The sequence below is a fragment of the Kryptolebias marmoratus genome, linkage group LG14 (assembly GCF_001649575.2).
Source record: "Kryptolebias marmoratus isolate JLee-2015 linkage group LG14, ASM164957v2, whole genome shotgun sequence".
In the NCBI taxonomy this organism is placed as follows: Eukaryota; Metazoa; Chordata; class Actinopteri; order Cyprinodontiformes; family Rivulidae; genus Kryptolebias; species Kryptolebias marmoratus.
The window spans coordinates 8,739,183-8,764,707 of record NC_051443.1 but is presented as its reverse complement, the minus strand read 5'-3'; the positions used below and the strand labels follow the sequence as shown (position 1 = coordinate 8,764,707).

At 40.5% G+C, this 25,525-nt stretch overlaps 1 protein-coding gene across 1 annotated transcript in view; it reads left to right on the top strand.

The window, feature by feature from the left end:
- ror2 (receptor tyrosine kinase-like orphan receptor 2) overlaps window positions 1–25,191 on the top strand; it is a 26,048-nt gene extending 857 nt beyond the window's left edge. Inside the window, exons 2-9 of the mRNA XM_017433998.3 lie at window positions 15,635–15,706; window positions 16,264–16,551; window positions 16,779–16,809; window positions 19,639–19,760; window positions 19,865–20,179; window positions 21,466–21,720; window positions 22,680–22,885; window positions 23,099–25,191. Of these exons, the coding sequence (XP_017289487.1) occupies window positions 15,635–15,706; window positions 16,264–16,551; window positions 16,779–16,809; window positions 19,639–19,760; window positions 19,865–20,179; window positions 21,466–21,720; window positions 22,680–22,885; window positions 23,099–24,559 (2,750 nt within the window). The 3' untranslated portion in view covers window positions 24,560–25,191. The remainder of the gene's footprint in view (window positions 1–15,634; window positions 15,707–16,263; window positions 16,552–16,778; window positions 16,810–19,638; window positions 19,761–19,864; window positions 20,180–21,465; window positions 21,721–22,679; window positions 22,886–23,098) is intronic.
- The last annotated feature ends 334 nt before the right edge of the window (window positions 25,192–25,525 follow it).

Below are 25,525 nucleotides of genomic sequence, written 5' to 3'. Positions count from 1 at the left end.
GGGGGGGGGGGGGTCGCCCGGGTTGCGCACATTTCCTGTTTTCAGCTTTGGCTCCAGAAGTTTACCATTTGTTAATAAGGGGTGGGGTGGGGGTGGGGGGTAGGGTAAAAGCCAAATAATTAGCACCTTCATCCCTCCTCTACCTCATGGAACTGCCCACAGCGCTTCTTGACAAATAGGACTCTGCATTACTTGCAGAAAAAAAACTTTTTTTCTTCCCCTTTTATCATTTCTAGTACTAAATAAAATGTGTGAAATTCCATAAAATCTTTTCAGCTCCAAAAACTATGCATTGTTTATGTTGCTTCGTGATATTTTCCTGTTTTAATTTGTATTTGTATTGCCCAAAGGCAGAGGCATAACGTTTTTTTGTCTGCAGAGATGGCAAACTATCATGAACTAGTGGACAGATTTTAATTAGACTAAAAAAAAATCACTGGCTGATCTTCTACAACCTCAGGCCCATTTAAGATGGCCGCCACAACCTCAGCAAGCACATAAGTGGCTTTACAGGTACCAACTTGGTGGGGGTTGTAGCTGAGAGTCGTTCCCAGCGCAAAATCTGAGCAAAACATCTCATGAATCACTAGGTGTACTTTATTGAAACGTTAAACTAATTACTGAGTGTGCATCTAGAACTCATCGAGTCAGGGAGCCAACCCAAATGAAGATGGCTGCCGCAGCTAATCAGCCTTAGTTGACACAAAAATGGCTTTAACTCTGCCAATTTTACAGATATTAAGCTAAAATTTGGCATGGTAGTAGCTGATCGTCCTCCCTCGACAAATACTTTGAGTGCCACGCGTTGCACTGTAATTTGGCCCAAAACTTTGACATTACCTGTTGGTGTCCACTCGTCTGTTAGCAAAATACCCCATGAATTACAGGACTAATTATATAACTTTTTTTTTAAAGTAATCATTGGATGCATATCTACAATGGATTACCTTTTTAGAGGCAGTACAATTCCAACATTAACCAACACAAAAAGGACTACAACTCAGGAGCTAAAACTCAGTGTTAGTAGCTTAGCATCCTCCTAAACATGTGCCTTTAAGCAGCGACAAATAACACAAGATTTCCCAATATTGCTTGAGATGGAGCATAACGTCATCACGGACTTCAGTTTAGTGCTTGGTACTCATTTGACCCAAACGGCTACAAGTCTGTTCCTTCTCAGGATAAGAGGATCTTAGTTGAAGAGCCTGGCACGGAAGGCAGCGAGCGACGTGCATGCCTTTTTAGTTTGAAGTGTGATGAAAACAAACTACATAGAGCTGGGGGAAGTAATTGTTGAGTGCAGCTGAAGCTAATTGGCAGATGAAGAACAGGTGTGGGTCATCAGCTGAAGGCAAGGATGACGGATGGGGAGCTGGGTAACAGAAGACATGCTACGATCTCCAAAGAATACAAGGATAAACACGAATAAACGACCATCTATACAAATATCACATGGACTCAAACGACAAAACACACACATGGAAGTATCGTGATGAGATCCGTAAGTTTTCTGTCATAGCTCCAGGACGACGGACACTAAATTGAGACGTGGCGCAAACTTACTGGACGTTAAGTTCACCGATGTCCCGAGCTCCGACGAAGACGCTGCCGAGACAAGAACTCAGCCAGTCAGAAATGTCCGGCGCTGTTCGCGTTGCCTTGAAAGTTTCACGTTTTTTTTAAATAGTACTACTTAAAATAAGAGTGAAGCGTCTCATGCTGGTCTTCAGTTGGTCGTGGTGGGACTGAAAGGCATCCCCACCTCAGCCCCCCCAGAAGACGCTAGTTCCTGGAAGTGTTCACCGCAGTGGTAATGCAGCATTATGCAGCCCTTCATCTCCAAGGTCCTGCAGCAGCTGGTGTAAAACCATGGCCTTCTAAGGATTTAGTTGTTTTTTTTTTTCACTCTCCCTCTTCTCTGAACATTGAGATCACCTCTTTCTTCCCTGGCTGAAAAGCCTGACCTGATTTCCCTTCTTAGACGTCACAAAGACCCGACCGGAGGGGAAACGTCTGACACGGCTTGGACAAAGGTTTTGATTATCTCAAGGCAGATACAAGTTGACGCTTGTCATTAGGTCTGAAAAGTTGTAATCAGAAGTGCAATTGATAAAAACATATGTGTTCTCGGAAATTGAATTTGAAAAATGTTCAAAAGTAACTTGGATAATGATACGATCTGTTTGAATAATGATGTTCTATTGCTGCATATAAGGAAAGAAGTGGGATCACGGAAACTCAAACTCTTGTTACCTAAACGCAGCGGGCGTATTTATTTGGAAAGAACGTTAAAACTAATATTTGGACAACTTTAGCTCCAACTGCCTGTTTCCAGACAGCTCCCATCTGCATAAAATACTATCTTCTTGTTAAATTTAAAACACCATCTAAATTTGTGTAATTTGTAAACTTATGCACCGGCACCACAGGGGTGCTTCTTATAAACAGTCATGGGAGAAAGAAATTCCACCCTCTTTCAGTTCTAAAAGGTTTTACGTACTTGGCCTTTACGAGCATCAAAAATGATTAAAATCTGATCTAAAGCGTCCAAAATGACACAAAATATTCCATTGTGTCATTATTTATAAAACAAAACGAAGCCAAAAAATGTGTGTGAAAAACTAACTCATGATTCAACAGCCTGTGGAACCACCCTTAGCAGCAATGACTTGAAGTTGTGGGTTTCTGTAGGACTTTATCAGTCTCACATTGTTTTAGAGAGACTTTGTCCCACTCTTCTTTATAATAACGAGTCAGAACATTTGGGTTTGCAGGCATTCGTTCATGCACAGCTCTCTTAAGGTCCCACCACAGCATTTTAATTAGATGGATTTCATTTTTTCTTTTTTACCCGTTCTGTTGTAGATCAGCTGCTGTGTTTGGGATCATTGTTTCTGTTGCATCATGACCCAGTTTTGTCCAAGCTTCATTTGTTGGACAGATGGCCTCGCATTTGTCTCTAGATTTCTCCACTAGATGCAAATTTCTTTTAGAGAGAAGAGGCTGCCAATTGCTCCCAACAAGCCATATTTCTTGTTTTGTCTAATTGTCGTATCATAAACTTTTAACTAACCTGGGTTTTTGCAGTTTCTCTGCGTACTGCACAGTCTGACCTTGGGATGAACTTGCTGGGCAAATCGTAGCCAGTTTTATCAGTTGCTGCAAGTTGACATTTTTTAGGTGTTACTCATTTCCTCAATTTTATAAAGCAGACAAAACAGCAAGTGAGAGGGATTAATGTTCGCTTATAGTTCTGGGGTAAAAATAAACAAGAAATAATGTTGTCATTTATGGAAGCAAATTTGAGTTTGAATTTAAAAGAAAAACAAACATTTTTTCAGTGAAATTATGTATTAATTATGTTTATCTTTGAATTTAGCCCCTCAAATGTTTAGTAACTTATTTACAAAAGTAAAAATAAAAAAAAATTAAAAATTCAAAGAAACAAAAAACTTGAAGTGCTCAGATTTAATAGTCTGAATTTAGACTGTAAAAAAAGTGGGAAATTGTTCTATTTTTGTAAGAAAATAAAAGTTTGGCATGATTAGACTAAGGAAAAGGATTTAGCTGTCGGCCTTCTGTTATAAAATTATTGCAAAATGAAGGCAGAAACTGGACATCGGTGATGTATTTGTCTGCTGTAGTGTAAATGTGGCCTGCATGGCTTGTGGAGAAAGAAGTTTCAAGTTTTTCACACATTCAGAAAAACAAAACACATCACATTTGAAGGCGAATGAATAAATATCATCTACTTGTGTATGGGATGGCAAACCGGCTCTCATATTTGAAACTATCAGCTTAAATTCAGTAAACTTGTTCCATCCTGCATGGAATGGATTTCACTCTAGTGTCCTGACTGATCTTTTGGGAAATTTGGTCAAACTAATAAAGTGTTCATATTCAGGAAAGAGTGGCTCTGTTAAAGCTTGGCTAGTTTCCCCATTTAGGAGCAGGCAGACTCAGTCTGCAGCAGGAGCCACATGCATCAGTCACTCCGGAGGAAGGACCTCGAAAATGTTTAGTTAAGACTTGCTGGATCACCTCTTCAGTTGGACTATATAAACTGTATAGTTAAGTGAAAGGGGGGCTCATGTTTTCAACACCTAAAGGTCAGAGGTGAACCCAGGCTTTGGTTAGAGGCGTTTTGTCTCAGAGTTTGTGTATTTTAAGATGCTTCGTCTCAGCAAATGTTTGTAATAACTTTTTTTTTCCGAGTGAAACCAGAAACGACTGTTTATTAGAAGAGGGGATTATGTTGCTGCTCATCTTGCTGAATTCCAACATGTTGTTCATAATCATGTCTTTGGACTAAATAATATTTGGAGCCACGTCCAGCCTCAGCAATGCTGCTCTTAACTATTATTTTAGAGTCTCCCTGAAATTTTTCCCATGTGTACACCGCTCTATATGTGTAATTATTTCAACAAACCTCTGAAACAATAAATACTTGAGATCCTTCAAACTGAGTTAACAAAACAGCTGCCTGTAAATGATTCAACTGCATCTGGTTTAGGGCAGTAAAAGACAGTACCATCATGATGGAGTTCATTTATAATAAAGTCTGAAACAAGGGAAGAATTTGTAAATATTCTTTATGTCCTTAATATGTGTGGAAGAATAGGAGGGCCTTAAAATAAGGAGTCTGTTTTTGTTATATCTAGTATTTAAAAAAAAATTCTAGCAGCTAAAGCCAATATAATACAGCGATGATCAACTTCTGGCATGCAAAATATCTCATGAGCTAGTGAATGAGTTTTATTTAAAACATACATTTTCCAGTTTGATTCAAGATGGCTGCCACAGCCAGTTGACCTTTTGCAAACACAAACGTGGCTGTAACTCTGCTAATTTAGCATATATCAGGATACGACTGGGTGTGGTAGTAAGAGTCGTGCTGACAGATCACAGGATATCTCCCAACTTTTTAAGATTTAACCAAAATGGCTCTAACATCGTCTTTTCTCAACACACGATGATCTGAGAATAAAGGCAGAGAGCGATATGCATTCCTTGGAAACTAGTTTTTTTTTATCAACCCTCTGGGGTGGAGGGTCAAGGAGGAGAGGTTCTGTGCTCGTTTATACCTCTTTCTGTGTCGTATTCTGCTGCTGGTGCCATTCAGCTCCATCTTTCTGCTCTTCTCTTGGAAAAATGGGATAATGGAAAGAATGACTCAAAGCTGTTCCGAAGACAATATAAACAATGAAAGCTGGAGCTGTGTTTCAACAGAGGGAAGAAGAAACAATTATTTAAGCTAATACTCAGTGAGCGCACTGCATTAAGTTTTAGGTGCTTCTTCGTGGCTCTGACTTTTTCACCTTCCTGAATCTGAATGTCTTTTGGACGAAATATAAAAAAAACCACGAGGTAGTTCTTTTTATCCCCAAAACTAGCACAAACGGTATTCAACACAACCACAAAATACCTGTCCTTATATCTTTGTGAAGCTAAGAGTGAAAGCTTCATGTTTCTGAACATTGACTAATGGTTTGCAGGGACAGTTTCGGCTTATGTCTCCGATTTGGCACAACATGTCTCTGAAACGGTGCAATTTGCCCATATTTAAATGGAGAAACATCTGCCCATATTTATGTAAAAAAAAAAGCTTCTGCAGCTCAAAATCTCAAAGACCAGCGCGGTTTGCAACACGCATTTAGCGTCAAATATTTACCATTTCCTGAGAGATCAGGCGATAATTCCATCTCTGAAGAAAGGGAGGAAGTTTAGCTATCTGCTGTACTTCTAACTTTACAAAAAAATAAAATCCTAGGATAGTTATTATTCGCCAATAAGGATGCAGTTATGATCACTTTAACCTAAAATGTTTCTTATTGATTTAGAATTGCCATCTCGAAAGTGATTCTTCTCTTATAGAGTCAGACGTTCATGTTGTTTTAAGGAATGACCGATAAACTCTGGAGCTCAGAGAAAACATTTCCCTTCCTCTCTGTCACTTTTGTTGCTTATATGTTTGTGACAGACGGCCATATCTAATTTGTGCGGCAAGGACAACAGAAATCTGCTACATTTGGATGCACAAAAAGTGCAAATTGCTCGCACCTGCTGAACCTGACGGCCGTGTTTATACCAGCGTTTAATTATCTCTATTGTGAGTTTGATTCTGAAACGGAGCAGATAAGGGGAGGAACTGAAGAGGTACAGATGGAGCAGATATCACCTGCAGCGCAGCCTTAATATGCCTATTAGACTCTAGCTGTCTCCATTTCTCTGTGTGTGTGTAACTTTCCCTTAATGCTATTTCAGCTGACATTACTGTGTATGATTTTTTAGTAGACAGGGATCATCACCATTGAGTGATTGGAGTTCAGAAGTTTTCCTCAAATGTCAGGAATATAATTATTTTGAATGAAAGGAACAAAAAATATGGGATTCGAGTTCAGTTATATTTGCAGCTAGGTGTAACAAAAATGGAGAAATGTTGGAATTTCACTGACGAAACAAATCTGTCAATGAGAAGGTGTGGCAAATAGGGGCACGACTGACGGTGGTTGAGCCGGCAAGCCTCAACGCCATGTTTTGAACAGCCATTTTTTTAAAAATCACTGTTTTTGTGTGCACAACTTGCAAAACTATTGTTGGCCATGCACATTATTTCCTTGCTAATAGAAACATAACTGAAAACACCTTTTGTGCAAAGTGTTGAGTGATTTTTTTTCATACACAATTTCCAGCAAAGCATAATCCCAGACCCCTGTTCTTTACAAAACCAATTAAGAATTAGTTTGGTTCTTAACTTAAAAAAAAGTTTAAATTGGCATCTAGGTAGTCAAGATGTTTAGCTGTCAGGGGGTCTAAGGTGGGTTAAAGGTGGGACCAACAGTGCAGGACACGCAGACCAGTCTTATTTAGTAGTTTTGTTATCATTTACGTGTGCTGTAACTTTTATTTGTTTAAGAAAAATCAGTCAAATTCTCTGTTTTTAAACCAAAAGCACAGTTTTAAGCGCAGACGGGTTCTTTCACATCCGAGGCTCTGTTGTTGAGTTCAGGCCATCTGAACTCTAACATCACATTAGCGTCCTCGGGCAAACGTGAGGTAGGGGCTTATTTTCTACTTTTTACAAGACTGCGTTAGTCAGAGAGCGTATGGTGTTTCCGTTTTAATGAATGGAAGCAGCTGTAAGAAGAAATTTGCCTTCAGGACTTTTAGGCAGAAAAGTTTTCTTCTTCTTCTTCTTCTTCTTCTTTTCTCTTTTTTTTTTTTTTCAGCCCGAATTGTTTACGAAGTCAGACGAGGCAGTATTTAGAGTTGACTTGTTCAGTTACTTATTTAGAGAGGAGAGATGTGTAAAACAGAGAAGTTCAAAGCAGCCAGAAATCTACCAGCCTTTTATGTGAGTCATAAAGCGCCGTGTTTTAATGCGTATAGTTGAAACAATGCATTTATTGCTATTTTCCCTCCTATTAAAAGGAGGGAAAAAGTAATAAACCTAAAAACATTAGGGATGTAAAATGGAAAAAGAACTTTTTTGTAATGTAACAAAAGGCTGTCATCCTTATGAACACACTACATTCAACCTCGTTTTTCCAGTTTAGGGCTGGGTGACATAAAGAAAATAATATCTTCCTGTTACAAGGAAAAAATAGCCACTACTATTGTAGCACGCTCATGTTTTGCCTCAGAGTTACAACACAGCTGATAACTCTCAGAGCTTTGACGTTAATTTACCTCTTTTTTTTTTTTTTCCCCAAGGGCAAACAAAAATTTCTAAACGTTGTTCTGGTAGATAAATGCTTGACAGCCACCAGAAGCAGGCGTGCAGATCTGTTTCTCCTGGCATTTTCCTGGACCAATGCTGAGACCCCCACGGCTGAGCAACAACCAACCAAGCCAACATGTTTGTTCTGTTTTCATCGGCCTAATTTGTTCAGATGCGTCCATTCCTGCATTTCAGTGTTGCAGGAACGGAATGATGAAGGTCTCTATTATGCCAACAAATATGTGTGAAAAACCGTTGAAGAGTTTAATAACAAGAAAGTAGTGATGAGTCGACGGGAGCGCCAAAGTGCTGCTGTTTGAGGGTTCCCAAATGGTTTCCCAGCAGTGATGCTCAATAGTGATGGGTCCGGTGGTTCTGAGCCGGTTCTCAAAGAGCTGTTTTCTTGAGCTGTCGAGAGCAAAGTTCATTTTGGTCAGGACATTTCATACTTCATGAGAAATTCAGAACTCCTGGGGAGTCTTCACAGGGTCTCCTCCCACTTCAGGACTGATTGCCTCCCGCCAGCATCACAACTCTTGTCTGAACACGTTGTTTGGCCTTTCTGCGAATCTGTCGTGAAGTTAACGTCTTTTGCTTTTCCAACAACTGCTCTTCTCTGTGCACAACGTTTGGGATTCCCTCACCCCGACCGGACGTGTTTATTAAACAGACTGAGACGGTACACGCCGTTTGGCATTTGCAAATTTGACGGTGCGCAGTAATAAGCGAACGAAGGGAATGTGTTCCGACGCTGCCCGGCCGAGGCGCACTTCCTCCCGGCCACCACAGCCACGAAGAGCTGCCTTTGTCTCTGTGATCACCTCCATGGTCAATAACTGTAATATCTCCTTCCACAAGTTCTCTGACCATCTTTTTAAGTTTATAGGTTTCTAAGTTTTGTCTTGTGTCGAGAAGCTGTGAACGAAGCTGCCACAAGAACAAAAAGGTGCGATTTTCGTCACGCAACTACATGAATAAGAGCCGATTTTGTGACTTCTCAGAGTATTACAGCAGCTTTAGCCATTCGTGGGTCGTCCTTCCTCACTTCCTCGGCCAGCTGCTCCTCAAAACTATCTTTTATCAAACTTCGAGAGAAATACGGGAATATAAAAATCTCTGCTTTAAATCCACATGTCCAGCTCAGATTTCTGACCAATCACCAATCACAAGTTCTCGAACTCCGCAGAGGAAAAAAAGCTCTGCAGATCATGTGTCGAACAAGCTGCAAGTACTCCTAAACTACGGTTGTGAGGAAACAATTAAATTTGTTTTTCTTGCAGCCCCGGGAGAGAGAACTAATGTCTTGCTTCTTGCGAAATATGTTGCAGCCTTTAGAAGGGCCGTTTGGGAGCTGAAAGAGCTGCTTCAGAGGAAGCTCTTCACAAGTAGTACTCAATGAAAGAATCCAAAATATCCAAATTACATCAGAAAACACCACAAACGGGAACAAAAAGTGTAAGAGTTTTAGTGCACAAAGCACAAGACTGCAGCCTAGGCATCTGTAATTTCTGATCCCTAGTATGACACAACTTTAAAAACCATCATTCATCATTTTAGTAGGTTCTGTGTGAAGGTTTATATTAGGCCATTGTGTTTTCCAAATTATAAAACCTTATCCTAGTTACTGTAGCTTAAATACTTAACTAAATTTTAAAATTTGTAAACATTTTGGGCGCATTTATTGCACTGATTGTTACTCATTATAACACCAATGTGACAAAAACCTTTACTGACTAAGCTGAAATAAGAAAGAAAATAAAAAGCCACCCTGATTGAAATATAGATTAGTTAATAAAGAACTCGTACAGGTGCTAGTGCTTGGGTTTCCTGGATTTTCCACAGGCAGAGACCGGTATGCGCCCAGCGTCGGCTGTATCTAAGAGGCAATAAAATGACAATGACTCAGCCCATTCACTCCAACTTAGGCTTTGTCTCCGAGCCTTCAAATGGTCAACCGTTGGAAGGGAAGTGCTTGGTATTTTATAGGACAGGCTTTGTTGTTTTAACTCAGTCACATGGAGGGGGTTAACCCTGTGAAAGCTCACTCAGGGGTGAGGACATGCAGGGTGGAAAGATAAGATCAAGCCAAAAAAGTGGGGGAAATTCCACCACCAGCAATGATACCATCTAACAGTTCAAAGAGAGCCATGATACAGTCATTATGTCAGAAAGACTGGGAACTTGTTTTATGTCAATGTTTATTTCTGCATGGTCAGGATAAAAAAAAAGTCCCTTTAGGATTTTGTGGGCAACCCTAAATGTCTGTTTTTGCAGCATTTTTTTGTTTCAAAACAGTTCCAATGAAAGTTGTGACGTTTTGAAGCTTTATTTCCTTGAACACAAGAAATTAATTCAAAGAAGTGCCTTAAAGTGATCCATGTAACCCCCACCCAAAAAAAACAAACAAACAAAACAAAAACACAAGCTTTTTACAGTACTGATGTTTGAAAGTGCCCACAACAAATCTGTGGGGCTTTAAAATAACATTAACAATAAAAATGAAATAAAAAAAACATGAACAACAAAGTTAAAAAAAAGACAAAATAAAAGCAGAGAAATAATGAAATCAATACTTACCAAATGCTATAAAATGTGTTATGTTACACAGAACAATGTTACACTAACTCATAAAAATGTGTGAGCTCATTTGTTTTTGCTTTCTCCTCTGCAGCGGCGCAGTAAGGTTAATTTTTATTCATATTTCTTTCATACTCGCATACAGATAGAAATACCTCTAATCCTATAATTAGGCTTCTTTAACATTTCCTATAAACCTGCATATTTTAGTCAAACGCGCCCTGTTTTTTTTCCAACCCCTTTAAAAACTTTCCACTATTTTTACGAATGGAAACTGATTTGCATAGAATTTAGTGGGAGTTCTGCAGGTGAAGGCCAAAGCAATTTTTGCACCTGTTCTTCTTTTCCTCCCTGTTCATTTCTGTGGAGGGTTTTTCAGATTTCTCATTGCCATTGCTCTTTCAAATTTATGGAAAAAAACAACTTTATTTATGAATTTATTAAACAGTTCAGGTCCACTTGTTGTCTGTGCTTTAGACTAGATAATTAAAGCTCAGAGTTTGTGCATTAAAGCTGAACTGAAACCAAATCTAAATTAATTTCATGAATGTTATTTAGTCAAGCACATCCACACAACATTGTAGGGACCTGTTTTTCTGACCTAAAACTTAAATAAACTATTTTAGCATTTAACTCAATAATTTCTGAAGTGGGTGATTTGTGGGACGGACTTCATGACGTGCGCTGTGCCCCGGCCGGCCAAAAACGCCACTACTGTCCGGTTGTTTTAGTTGTAGAAATGAAGGAAGAAGCCTTTTTTGAACACAAATAAATGCTGGAAGACTTTGCAGGAGTAATGGATATACAACCATACCAGTGTGAACCTGAACCGTCAGCAGAGAAAGTCAGTAGAGCCCCAAAAGTATCTCTAGCCCAGGGGCCCACAGCCTTCTAAACCCTGGCCTGCTTACCTCTTTTTATTTATTTTTATAGGCATGCCTGTTTAAAACAACTTTTGGACCTGCAGCTACCTACTGTGATACCTTTGTTCTACATTTACATAAAATGAACACTGCTGATTTTTTTTTTCAGGTCATGGCTGTTTATAGAAATCCTGATATTGAAGCTGAAAATGTTAAGAAGAAAAACTCGTTTTGGACTCGAACAATCGACGGCTCTGAGTGGGCTCTTTGGCATGTCGCTTTGGAGCCCTCGGGATTGCTCCCATTAGATCACTGACTATAAACTTTTATTGCCAAGGAGAGAGGGAATGTATTTTATTGAAATACCAATAACACATTCCTGCACATTCCTCGCATGTTTTCCAGCCCACGCTTACTGACTTAAGAGGGTAATAGTTAGTTTTAATTTGGTCCCTGTTCCATTTAGAGTTATTTCACTCTATGGACAACAATTTATAAGATAGTTTATTTAAGTGCTGTTGTGTGGAGTACTTATAAGCAGTCAGCATCTTACCTGCTGTAGACAGCAGTCAGAGCAGTTTCAGTTTGGAGGAAATTATCAGGAAGGCTTCAAGCCACATGCAACTCAGAGCAGAGCTCCTGCAAACTAAATTTAGTTAAGCAACAAAAATGTGCAAGCCAGCAGCAGAAAGTATCTTATTTTTGTTTTTGTATGTGGAGATGCTTACTGCAGTAGAGCCTATAGATATGTTGTTAGCAATAGCATAGAGAAGGGGACAGAGATGAAAATAAAACAGATAAAACAGAATCTCGGCTTACTGTACCTATAAAAATCATGCATCCACAAATAGAGTGGTAAAGCAGACTTTAAATTTTCAGTCTTATTTTCTCTGTGACTTTGTTTGGTTTTAATCACTGAGCTTCCCATCCACTGTGGGTTAGTTAAGTCAGAAACATCAGGTCTGCTCTCTGCTAGCTGTGAAATCTGTCCTCGGTGAACACTCAATTAAAGGTTGAACATAGGACAAAAGCTAGAGGCCTAAGCAGCAAGAGGACACACACACACACACACACACACACACACACAGAGTAGATTAAACAGGAGAGGGAAATTCTGAGGTGTGCCAGAAGGTCCTTAGTCCAAACCTGAGTATTTGGAGCAGTAACCTGTTCAATCAGCTTTCAAAGGGCCCCTTTCATGGTGGAGGCCACAAGCTGCAGAAATGCAGCAGCCAGCGGTCTCAGTCAGCTCCGGATAGGAAAGCATTCCTTTGCCTCCAGTCCTTCATTATTTGAGGCAGCAATTTATAAAATCAATAACAGCAACCGACTAACATGACGAGTGCCCTGTAGTATGAAGCAGAATTAGTGGCTTAGCAGAATAATTTCAGGTTCAGTTTGGGATTTTTCATTCAACGAAGCGGGCTCACTTTTTACCCAGGTCTGTTACTGCAGAAGCCTTTACTGACAACTTAACCTGCTCCTGAGCAGGTTGGGCTTTTGGTAGGGAGGTCTCAATCAAAACAGTTTTTGTCCCTGACACCAAACTGTCAATAAAGATTCAGTATTAGTTGATACAGGGTCTTAATCGGATGCTTGTATTGTTTTGTTTCTTTGACACATAAGTACATTAATGTGAATAAAATCAATGCCGTCATCTGCCAACAAAGGCCTGTTTTCTCCCCCATAGCAATGTGCTGTTCATCCAGTAAACATTCATTCAGCCACTCATTTTGTAATTGTTTTCGCCTTATCACTTACCCACGATAATCTTTTTTTCTTTAGCGTTTCCTCTAAAGTGTGTTGTTTAGAGTAGACTCTCACAGGGCTGTGACTGTTTGAGACTAGCTGGCGTCGCAGCCCAGTGAGATTCTGCCTTTACCCTGATTGAAGGGTGCCGTTTGAAACAAGATGGTTCCATGCCCACATCTACTGCGGTCTTGTCTCTTCTGCCCCACAAGAGTCGAATAGAAATTGGAGATACCTTGAATTAGGTTTCCTCACCGTTTTGCATTTTGTGTTGCCTGCAGGTCCCATAGTCCCATTGCAGTGCTGAAGTAGTCACACTTTATAACAGTTAACTATTACCCACTACAGTTTGCAAAAATTTGTAATTTGTAGTTTGTAATTTGTCTGAACCACTCACCCTTTTGTCCTCTGTGTTTTAGTTTTGCATCACAGTTCAGCTTGTAATAAATAGCTTATTAAACTTGTAGTTTTGTTGATTCCAGCGTTTTTTTTTTTTCTGAGTAGAGTTAGGATTTTACTTTCAGCTGAGTACAGCTATACTTCCATGTATGATGGTCAGAAAGAACCACAATGTCTCAAACTTTTTCTCCTGGCCGCCACCAGTTCACTTTTTTTTTCCTCCACTCTGAGATTTAGACTCACTCAGCGGCTGGTCTGTGCTTCCATTGACTGTGGTCAAGTGAGCCGACACACGCTTGTGGCTAGAATTTAGCTGCACACAGACATTGTGCACTATCATAAAAATGCTGTCTGGACTTAAGATTATGCTGTACAGGATTGAGAGTTTAATGAAATAACTCTATTTGCTGCCTTTTTGAGAAATCATTGCAGCACACTTTTGAAATCTAAACTTATTAAAGCTTCATCTCAAAGTCATTTGTCTGCAGATTTTATAATATTTACTGTAGCTTAAAATAGAAATTATTACACTTGCCATATTTTTTTAAGGAACAGTTCACTCCACTCATTTTAGGACAGACTTACGCAGTATATCTAACACAAATTGGGTTCTGTTTGTGTGTAACCCGTGCAGCCAGTTGTACATAGGGGTGTTGAGCCAGTTTGCCTACTGAAAGCTTGAGGATGATAGTTTTAAAGGCTGAACGGAAATCTACAAACTATGTTTGCACATGCCTGGTCTTCTCTCCAGATGTACCAGGCTTAGATGGAGTGCAAAGAAAATGAAGTCCCCTGTGGACCACTTTGGATGATAAGCAATTTATTAAGGGTTGAGTGTGGAAGAGAGTCTGGGAACAAAGTTTTACCAGCCTCTCCAAGTGCTTTATCATGACAGGAGTGAGTGTAACAGGTTGGTAATCATTAAGGCATGTGGCTCTGGGATGATGGCAGCGGTCTTGAAACATGCCGCTACGGCAGCCTGCTTCAGTAAAATGCTGAAGATGTCAGGGAGAACCGGAGCCAGCTGCTCAACACATTCCCTGAGCACAGGTCCTGGTATGTTATCAAGGTCTGCTGCTCTCCATGTGTTCGCCCTCCTCAATGCCCTCCAGCGTGTGCTCAAACACAGCAGAACTAGCTGAGTAACAACAGAATTCACACGTCATCCCAGAGACTAGGCTTGAGGGACGACGCTGGGAGTACCCCGCTTGAACCAGCGGTGCTGTTAGGACTTTGCTGATTCTGCAGCGCCATTTTGTTTCATGTAAGCCCACTGAGCCACCTTTGTTAGGTCTTCGCAAATTACAAAATGGCAACAATTATTTAAGTTGTCAACGTTCAACCAGTGTGTGAAAAGGGTTAGTGTTTTGGTCGGAGCAATGCTCTGCACACGTTGCCTCCCACTTCACACATACACACCAACTTGGCACTATGACTACCTCCATTGTGCCTCAGAAGTGGTGGAAGGCTACCCATCTGCACCACCATGCAGCCAGTAGAAAGATAGACAGTAATGTCTCAAAATAAATGGACTAAAATCAATGTAAAAACTTAATTAAACATTTATCAATTTTTATATAATTATATACTGTGCTTTAGACTAGATTTGAGATTCACACCACTGAGTCTGTCCCATCTGAAAACTCACTGCTTTAAATTGACTTTAAATTCGATTTCAGCTCGAGTTCCAAAAGGTCTTTTATGTTGTGTTTATCCCCCTTTCTCTCTCTGCTTTTAACCAACTTGTAAAACATTTTGGTCAACCTTGTTGTTTTTAAAGTTGCTACAGAAATAAATTGTCCCTTACATTTTAACCTCCCAGGGCTTCGGGTCAAATTGACCTAAAATCACAAGGGCTTCTCTACCTCTCTCCATCTCTCTTTCTCTCTTTTGAGGGCCTCAGGAGGGTTAAGTGGAGATACTTTAAATTTACTGCATGCTTCTGCAAACAGCAAATCTCTGAAAGGAAGATAGAAGCCTGACTGAGACTGAGAAATCAGACCGTGCCTCTGCAGGGTGTCATTTGGATATCTGGATGCAGGGTTGACCTGTTCCGGAAAAATGTCTTAATTAAACCTTTTAAATATACTTTATATCTATTCCTTTATGACCACTACATACATTTAAATCATCATAAACAATTTATACAGTGTCTAAGCTGTCATACAGTCACTGTTCACGTTAGCTTTGTGAAAGAACGTCTAGTTTTTGGTTTGTTTTGTTCTCTCTGCATTGTTTATGGCTCTAGAGCACAGAATCAACAACCAGCATGTTTCTGTTTTGCTGTTGAGGACTTATTTGTTACTCTTCTCTGGTTTCCCTTTAGCTGATCCAAGTCTATCAGTGGATACAGATGGTGTGGCCGGAGCTCAGAGTGGAGCTGCACCCACAGCTGAAGGTAGGAAAGAAAATGATTCTTTTAATTTTATAAAACTGTTCATGTAGCTGCGTATGTGCTGAAGGTTCAAGAATGTCGTAACTTAACAAGGCCGACGCCTGTTAACTTCTTGTTAGTGATCATGATTGACCACAGCTGGTCTTTTCACTTTGCCAGCATTAAAAAAAAATGTTTGACAGCCATTATTAGATTGTCCAGTACTGAGAACAATGAGAAAATTCAAGGAACTCTGTGAAGACCTAAAAAGGAGAACTGTAGTTTTACTCCAGTTGGGAAAGTCTTTTAGAGCCATTTCTAAGATAATCTGTTCAAACAGCTGTGTTTACATGAAGTTATTCAGATGTGTCACCACTTTGCCACCGTCTGGGAGAAGATTCAAACTGTCTGCCCCAAATGAAAGGAAATTGGTTTGGATGTTAAGGCACACCCCAGGAGCCGCCAAGGCTAAAGAGTGCCATGAACAAGTTTTTGACTGTTTCTGTGTACACTACTTAGCCTTTTTCTCAGATTTATTGCTTCCCTAAACATTCGGACTGATGTGTTTCACCCTCTATAAGGTTTCTTCTTGGAGTTCCAAGAGCCGGTCAACAACATCACTCTCTTCCAAGGCCAGACAGCCACGCTGCTTTGCAAAGTAGCAGGAAATCCTCGACCGTCGATTCGCTGGCTGAAGAACGATGCCCCCGTGGTTCAGGAACAGGGACGCATAACCATTCGGAGGACAGAGACGGGATCCAAGCTCCGCATCCAGGATCTGGACACAACGGACACGGGCTATTATCAGTGTGTGGCTTCCAGCTCACTGAAGGTCATCTCTGCTACAGGCGTTCTTTATGTCAAACTCGGTACGGTTTGTGTCCGTTTAAAGTCCTACCATCTCCTTACACATGAATTATAGCTTAATCATGAGCTGTGTTTTTATTTAATTGTTTATGATCTTTTGATTTTTTTTTTTTTTTGCACTTATACAGTAAATTCTGTGAAACAGGTCTTTTGCATGTCTATCAATCATGTTAAAAATGTCAGTTTTAATGTGCTGTAAGATGAGCTATGTTTTGTTTTGGATTTACAGGACAGATGCCCACCCATGAGCCTGCTAAACCGTAAGTGAACAACTTTAACATTTACTATCTCCCATCTGCCAAGAAAGGTGGGCATTTAGCAAAATACCTCATGAACCACTGGGTGGATTTTATTGAAGCTCTCAAAGTAATCTTTGGACAGACATCTACAGCTGATGGCTATAATTCAGTCATCTTTACAGATGTTGAGCTGTACATACTCTGAGAGCAAACTGATTGTGCAAGATCACTGTTTAAACCTTCGGCATACATGGTGGTGGGAGATATGACTTGTTTCAAGGAATGATAGTTTATTTTGTTAGTGTACTAAGAAAAGAACAGGCGGTTAAAGTAAAGGAAATGTTACTTAATTAGTTTTGAATTGGATCAGTTAGGGTTTTTTTTTTTAGTTGCAGTCAAACTCTTATTAGTGTCTCAGTGTCTGCTCTATCTTGTGCTGCAATCACCGGAGACAACTTATCTAAACACAGGACACAGAAAGGAGATGGGGGGTAATTAAACTTTGGTTAGAGGTCGTTCCGTTGCATTTTACCCACCTCAGCGGTCAGCTAGCTACCTGCAGCTGTGGAGCCATATGGGGTTCTTCAGCCTCTCCACAGTTGCTCCTTGTACCTTGAACCAAGAACAACATGAACCTGAGTAATGTTTGTATTTAAAGTGACAACAGAAAAGGGTACTTTTAGCACTTTTTTTAATTCAAATATTATGCAATGTGTGCAGTAGAGTGACACAAATAATAAAAGTAGGTTGGGTTGCTTATACAAACTCTGTTTTTTTTAACAGACATTGATATAACTATTATTATGTCACTGTAATATCACTATAAATACTCTATTAACAACTTATCATCATTTAATTGCCAAAATCATTGTAACGTGGTTCAAGTTTTTACTAAAATGTGCCTAAAATACAGCAATCAGTTTGAGTGTTGAGCTAAACGTTTATGCCGTTTATGCACCTTTTGCACAGACTGTGATTGCTCTACAAATCCAACTGAAAACTGAACAGTTTTCAGTATCCTTGGGTGAAATTGCAAAAAAAAAGCTAAATCTGAAAGAACAAAACTAAAGACCTGGTACCCTAAGCAGTTTAAGTACATAAAAGTTATGGTCTTTTATTTAATAAAACAGCACATAATTAACTTACCAACAATCTGATCTAATTGTTTGTGTTCATTCTTTCTATGACTTTAGGCTGCAACTTAGTGTTTTATTTATCTTTGTGGCAGCACCATGAAGATTTAGAGTTGAAGTCCTTTCAAGTGAAGAATGACCTCTGACCAACAGAGGGAGTCAACAACCTACAAATCACTGAAAAAGGAAACGCGAGGCTCTTTTTGGGCCCAGCATGCTGTTCAGATCTTTCAGTCTGACGGGAGTTGTGTAAACTTTTGGACTAACTAGACGCGCTGATCAGATGGAGTCATTGATGTCGTACAAATATTCCCAAGGTGTTGAATTGTCTTTAATCAGCCGACAGCTGAGTGGACATGTTTATTTGGATTCTTTCCCAGAGAAACTTATGTGAATAAAAGAGGTTCAGACTATCTCCGAATGTAGTTTCAGTAAAAACATTTTCAGTGTGCACTGAGGCTGTTCACACTTGATTGTTAGCACAATCTCACTGCAATCAAATAACCAAGGACAGATTTTAATACCAGGTCTGAAGAGTGTATAAGAGGCCTTCATCAACATGGTTATAGCAGCTTACTCAGCAGATCAAATTCCAGTTTAATTTTTCAGCAGCTCCTTATTTCAGTGGTGTATTGGAGAGAGATTTGTTCTAAAAGGTTTGCTATTTCACTCCCCTGCGGGTGTCCAGCCTGTCCATGAGGAGGTCCTTCTTACAGTCCTGCTGCTAGTGGAGTCAGTCCTTACCTCAAAGTCACGAGCTTATGGTTCCCCTGTTGTTGCTGATATCCACCCTGCTTAGGGAGAAGTCTATCCTGATAATAGGTTGCACACACAGTTGCTTGCTGATCAGTTCTGGACAAAATTTACCAGAGAATACGTCTCTTGTTTGCAGAACTCCTGAAAAAAAGCCATTGTCATGTTTGTGGACCCACAGTTGCCTCATCCCTTATTGTCAGGTGGACAATGTGCCAAATGTATTCATTATGTGTGCATCAGACCTGCTGATGTAAACATCAATGTGCACGCATGTGTGTTCCAATTTTAGGATACTGATATTTGACTTTAGCTTGTATCACATCGTAGTTTAAAAATACATACATTCTGTACTCATGTATGCATATGTTTCTGTCCGTTAAATGCAGCAGAGGTTAGTCTTCATAAAACCACACAGATTTTGCTCTGTTCATAATTTAGAGGAAAGCTGAGCTCATAATGGCTCCCTGCACAGACAAAACAAATGATATCCATGTGTGCACTGCCTACCAACGCCGTTATGCAGTACCTTCATCTGTCCACAGTGTGTCATCATTGTCTTGTATTTAACTCATTTTGAGCCTGCGAACGTGTTTAACCGGGAAAATAACTTTGAAGTGTGTCTTAAGGTCTAAGCTCAGATTATATGGGGCAATGCACTATCTATGTTGATTTAGTTTATGAAATATAGATCTGTGGAGGCACAGATGAAACATGCATGTATATCTTTATGGATTTATTTCTCTTTTTATGGTCACAAAGTTCTACCCTGCTGCTATTAATGCATCAGTTCCTAATGGTATTTTATATTATTTCAGGCTTTTCAGTAAACCGGCTGATAAAAACAGTTCAACAAAACAGAATCATCTCTTGTCCTTTTCCTGTATTCTAACTAATACACAGCTTGACTGAGAATAAGCCTTAACAATATCTCCTAAACGGTGGACTTTGATGATCTTTTTAGACCGAGCACTAAAGGTTTCTGTCAGCCATACAGAGGGATCGCCTGCGCCCGATTTATCGGTAACCAGAGTATCTACGTTGAGTCTTTGCAGACGCAGGGAGATAGTGAAAATCGGATAACAGGTGAGCAAATGCACGAACCTCATTGCAGACTTATGTATAATTTGAATTGTTGAGCATTTCTGGAATTACAGTAAAAACACATTAATTCCCCTCCTTTCTTTCAGCTGCCTTCACTATGATCGGCACCTCCACTCACCTATCAGATCAGTGCTCCAAGTTCGCCATCCCGTCCTTCTGCTACTATGTCTTCCCACTGTGTGACGAGGGCTCTAAAGGCCCGCAGCGCCGCCAGCTCTGTCGAGATGAGTGCGAAGCCCTGGAGAACAACCTCTGCTATGCCGAGTACACCATTGCCCGATCCAATCCCATGATCCTCATGCAGCTGGAGCTCCCCAGCTGCCACCTGCTGCCACAGACAGGCACACCGGATGCTGCGACGTGTATAAGGCTGGGAGTGCCACCAGAAAAACTGGGTTCATGTAAGTCAATTCTGTGGCTTCCACGTATAATTATAAATAGAAATTACTATAAGGCACTGAGCAATCACATTGTAGTACTTCATTCAACTAGGCCTTTTCAGTCCTGAGGTACATCTTATCAGTGCAGTGGCGTTTTGTCATTCAGACACTTGTTGCTTATTGTTTCTTATTGCATGTCATGTTGCTGTAACAGTTCAGCTCAGCTGTGCACTGCACAGAACGGGGCTTCATGGAAGAGCAGACAAGAAAACATCATTCCTTAAAGAAACAGATAAGGAAGACAGCTGGACTTTTTGTGGCCAAATGTGACTAAAAGTGAATATTTTGGTCATCAAGGACAACATCAAGTCTGGCACAAATCTAACACCTCTCATCTTGCTGAAAACACCATCCTCACAGTAAAGCATGGTGGTGGCAACATCATGTTGTGGGGATGCATATAATCAGCAGAAACTGGGAAACTGGTCAGAGTTGAAGGACAGATGAATAGCATACACTAGATATAGAGAATTCTACACACTCCTGATAAAATGCCAGGTCTCTGTGATGTTAAAAAAATAAAATAAAACCTGATCAATTATTTCAAAGCTTTTTCTACCTTATATATGACATTTATCCTGTATAAATCAACTGGAACAAAACTCTACTGCAGGGAAAAACAAACAAAAAGATGCAAAAAGCTGGTTGCAAAGCTGTGCAGACCCTAAACTATTAATTAGCACACAACATGCCTCACATCACCCACCACTTTTGGGTGACATTGCTATTGCGTCCATCAGTTTATGTGCCTACAACACTACAAACTTTATTTATTTGCACTTTGAAACATTCAGTATTAATAAGCAGTTTCATTAACCCTTTCAAAGTCATTGTTGAAAGAAACGGCAACACTTCCACATGTTGTAACTCATTGTTTGGCACTACACCGCCTCTACATTACAGATCACCAAAGGGTTTATTGTTTAGATGGTTGTTCAGGGTTGTTTTGGCAGACAGAGAGAGTTATGTTAATGTTTTACTCTATTGTATGTATTGTGTAAAGCACACTGGGCTATGTTTATGTCTGGTTGAATAAGTTAAACTGATTAAATGTTGCTTATACAAACAATTTCTTTAGGACAAGAAAACCAGTTTCATGTTTTTGTGGAAATAAAACTCTGGAGTCAGATGCTGTTTAGCTAAGATTAGCATCAACACTTGGAGCAGGGATATCATGTTTCCTAATATGTTTTAATGCATGAATTATCCTTTTTCCCACTGAGTTCCAACATCTGCCTGCTCTGTAGATTCTCCTTCAGAGCATAGCTGCTACAATGGAAGCGGGGCCGACTACAGGGGAACCGTTGCCATCACTAAGTCTGGCAACCACTGCCAGCTGTGGAGCGCACAGTTTCCTCACAGTCACCATCTGTCCCAGGAGTACCCCGAGCTCTGGGGAAGTCACAACTTCTGTCGTAACCCAGGAGGCCAGATGGAGGCGCCGTGGTGTTTCACTCTGAACCCTCAGGTCAGAGTAGACCTGTGTGACATCCAGCCTTGCAGTAAGTGTCACAACACACTAACTGGTCTCACACGAGTTTTAGGATTCTGTTTGAAACCAGGCAAAAACCTTATTTGTATGGACTGTAACACTAGCCAGACAATGATACACACAATGCAGTTCACAAGTGTGTTTAGTTGGTTGTGTAGTGGAGTTTAAAGTGCACAAAGCCTCGTAGAACAAACACACATTAGTTCCCAAGGCATCATTCTTCCCAAGTTCCCTGTCTGACCTCATAAACTAACTGAAGGTGAATTTTCTTAAGGCAAGACTGATTTAAATAGATTTAAAGATTTTAAATCTTACTTGGCATTGTACATAAGTTTGGCCTTTACTCCAAACTACATTAATGTTTATAGAATTTTGTTTTTCATCGCACCATAATTGGATAATGCAAGTCATGTTTATTTTTAAGTTCGATAATAATTATAATCAACTATTCAATGAGGAAAATGCATTTTGCCTGCTGCCTTTCATGCCAAACTTTTAAACTAAGATCATCTTAAGGTGAGAACCGACAGAGTTGTGGCCATTTTGGTCAAATCTGGAAAATTACCCTTTAATCTCACAAGATGTTGCAGGATCTCGCATGATCTCCCAACTTTAGCTCAATATCTGTAAAATTAACAGAGTTATAGCCGTGTTTGTGTTTGCTAGCTGAAAGTTGTATTAAAATTTGTGCAGTGGTTTGAGATATTTCTCAAACAGACAGCCCTAAATGAACACACACAAAGAGACTCGCAGGATCGTCGCCTTTATCAGCAGGCAGAAATGAAATGATGTAGCAAACTGTTCAGGTTAAATTCTGCCACTTGCCCCATGTCACCTGAGAAAGGACATGATTTATATTTACTGACTGAACTGATATAAATTAAAGAGACAATTCTCAAAATAGAAATGTTTTTCAAATAAGAAAGCAAAGCTTAACTTGGTATTTTGTCTGTATCTCACTATCAACAGTGCCTCCAGAAAACCCAAGGAATGAGATCTTGTTCATCCTTATCCCTGCTGTTTCCATCCCACTGGTCATTGCTGGTTTCTTTTATCTGGTTTGCAAGTGTCGAAATAAACAAAAGGCTTCAACGGGAACACCGCCTCGCTGCCAGACCAACATCTCACCCAGCCAGGACATGGAGCTGGCTCTCCTGAGCCAACATAAGCATCAGGTAATATCTGTGGATTTCATTTCCAGTTTTATGAATATGTTATAAATGAGAATACCAACCAGCACACTTCATTTCGTAGAGGATTCTGTTACAAGCAAAGGTTCCTGTCTTTGTATGTTGATAACCTAGGCACCATTCTTAAAAACAAATGTGACATAATAATGTTTTTATTGTAGTCACGCACTTTGATGACACGTATTCATTTCTTCCTAGCTGCCAGCCAAGGTCCGGGAGATCCACATGTCAGCAGTGAGATTCATGGAGGGTCTTGGCGAAGATCGGTATGGTACGGTCTACAAGGGGCACCTTTATGGCACATCTCCTGGTGAACAGACCCAAATGGTGGCCATCAAGACCCTAAAGGACAAAGTTGATGCCACGCTATTTGAGGAGTTCCGCCAAGAAGCCATGGCTCGCTTTCAACTGCAACACCAAAACATTGTTACCTTGATCGGTGTGGTCACCAAAGAACAGCCAAACAGCATGATATTTACCTATTCCAGTCTTGGCGACCTGCATGAGTTTCTCGTGATGCGCTCCCCCAACTCCGATGTGGGCAGTTCAGACGATGGTAAAACGACTAAATCCACTCTAGAACAGGCTGATTTCCTCCATATTATCACTCAGATTGCTGCTGGGATGGAGTACCTTTCTAGTAACCAAGTTGTCCATAAGGACCTTGCAGCTCGAAACATTCTGGTCTTTGACAAACTCAGTGTGAAGATTCTGGATCTGGGTCTGTTCCGAGATGTTTACTCTGCTGACTACTACAATTTTATGGGAACAAGCCCTTTTCCTATTCGCTGGATGTCTCCAGAGGCCATAATGTACGGGAAGTTCTCCACCGATTCTGACATCTGGTCTTATGGTGTGTTGCTGTGGGAGACATTTAGCTATGGTCTTCAGCCATATTGTGGCTACTCCAACCAGGATGTGATTGAGATGGTGCGCAGCCAACAGCTGTTGTCGTGTCCAGATGACTGCCCAACCTGGATTTTCACCCTCATGTTGGAGTGCTGGAGTGAGTTGCCAGCAAGGAGGCCTCGCTTCAAAGATATTCATTCTCGTCTGCGCTCCTGGGACAATCTGTCCATTTATAACAGCCCTGCCCAGACGTCCGGGACCAGCAACACCACCCAAACCAGTTCTCTCAGCACCAGCCCCGTTAGCAACGTTAGCATGAGCACGGCAAACACATCGCGTTACACCAGCCCCAAAAAGAGCTCACCCTTCAATCAGCCCCAGTTCATGCCAGTTAAGGGTCAAATGCACCGGCCAATAATGTCTCCGCAGCTCTTCATCCCCGTCAATGGATACCATCCTTTGCCAGCTTATCCATACCTGCAGAACTTTTACCCCGTGCAAATACCGATGGCAATGCCCCAGCAGCAGATGCACCACCCTCCACAAGTTAACAAAGCCGGTTCTCACCACAGTGGCAGTGGGTCCACATCTACAGGTTACGTCACCACCGTACCTTCCAGCACCTCTGTCACAGAGCGAGCTGCGCTGCTAACCGAAGACTCCAAAGCCGGCCACGAAGACTTGGCGGGCAGGGCCTCCCAGGAAGAGCCGGCTCAGAACGAAGGCTTTTCAGTGACTGAAACGGAACTGCTCGGTGACAACGAGAGTCCTCAAACAGACGAACAGATAACCAGATCATCAGACACATGAGCGCGGCGCCGTTTGAAGGACAGTAGAGCTGAGCTTTTCTGTAAACTGCTTGCCAGAAATTTATTGATCAGCATAAGATGAAGGGACCAATATAGCAGAAGACTGTTGAATGTTTTTGTATTTCTGATAGTACTGATGCACTTCACTATCAAGTATGTTGTGTTTTTAACCTTTCACACCTCCCATTTTAATTGATTTCTTTTCTAAGCCTTGTTTTTGTAAAGCATTACTGAAGCTGTTTTTTTAAAACTTCAGAAAAGTACACCAGAAGTTGCCTTGCTTTTATAGATTTGGACTTTTTTTCCCTGTTTCACAGCTGTTCGTTTTGACCATTCTTTAAGGTACTGAAAGTCTGGAATCGATTCACCCATTCGTCATTCTTCTTACATGCATGTCCTATTTTTTTCAAGCATGTTGACCTTTTAAATATAGGATTGTTCATTCTAACAGATACTGTGTGCATATAATAAAACCATGCTTTTGTATTAAAAGTCCACAACTGAGTTTTCTTCGCTGTGGAGCAAGTGTTTTATTTACTTTTTTACCCCTATTGAATTTTGTTGTTCTGGTTATATTGTTTTGATATGTAAACACCAGATAACTGCATAAATAATAAAAAATGAATGATGACAAACATATGAGATGGGCAAGTTTTTTGAAAAGTTTATATTCAGTGAGATAAATCAGTTTCAGCTGACACAGCACCTTCTTGCTGCTTGTTTGTGTTAGCGACATATTTCATGAGTCACTAGACTGATTTTAATGAGAATCATAAAGTAATCATTTGGCGTACGGCTACAACTGATTAACGTTTGAGGTCAGCCCAGTTTAAGATGGTCGCCAGCTGGCATTTGAAAACAAAAATGGCTGCGGCTCAGTCAGTTCTACAGATATTGAGCTAATATTTGGTGCAGTGGGACCTAAGAGTCATACCCAACACGCACTCCAATCGCTACACGTTGCAGG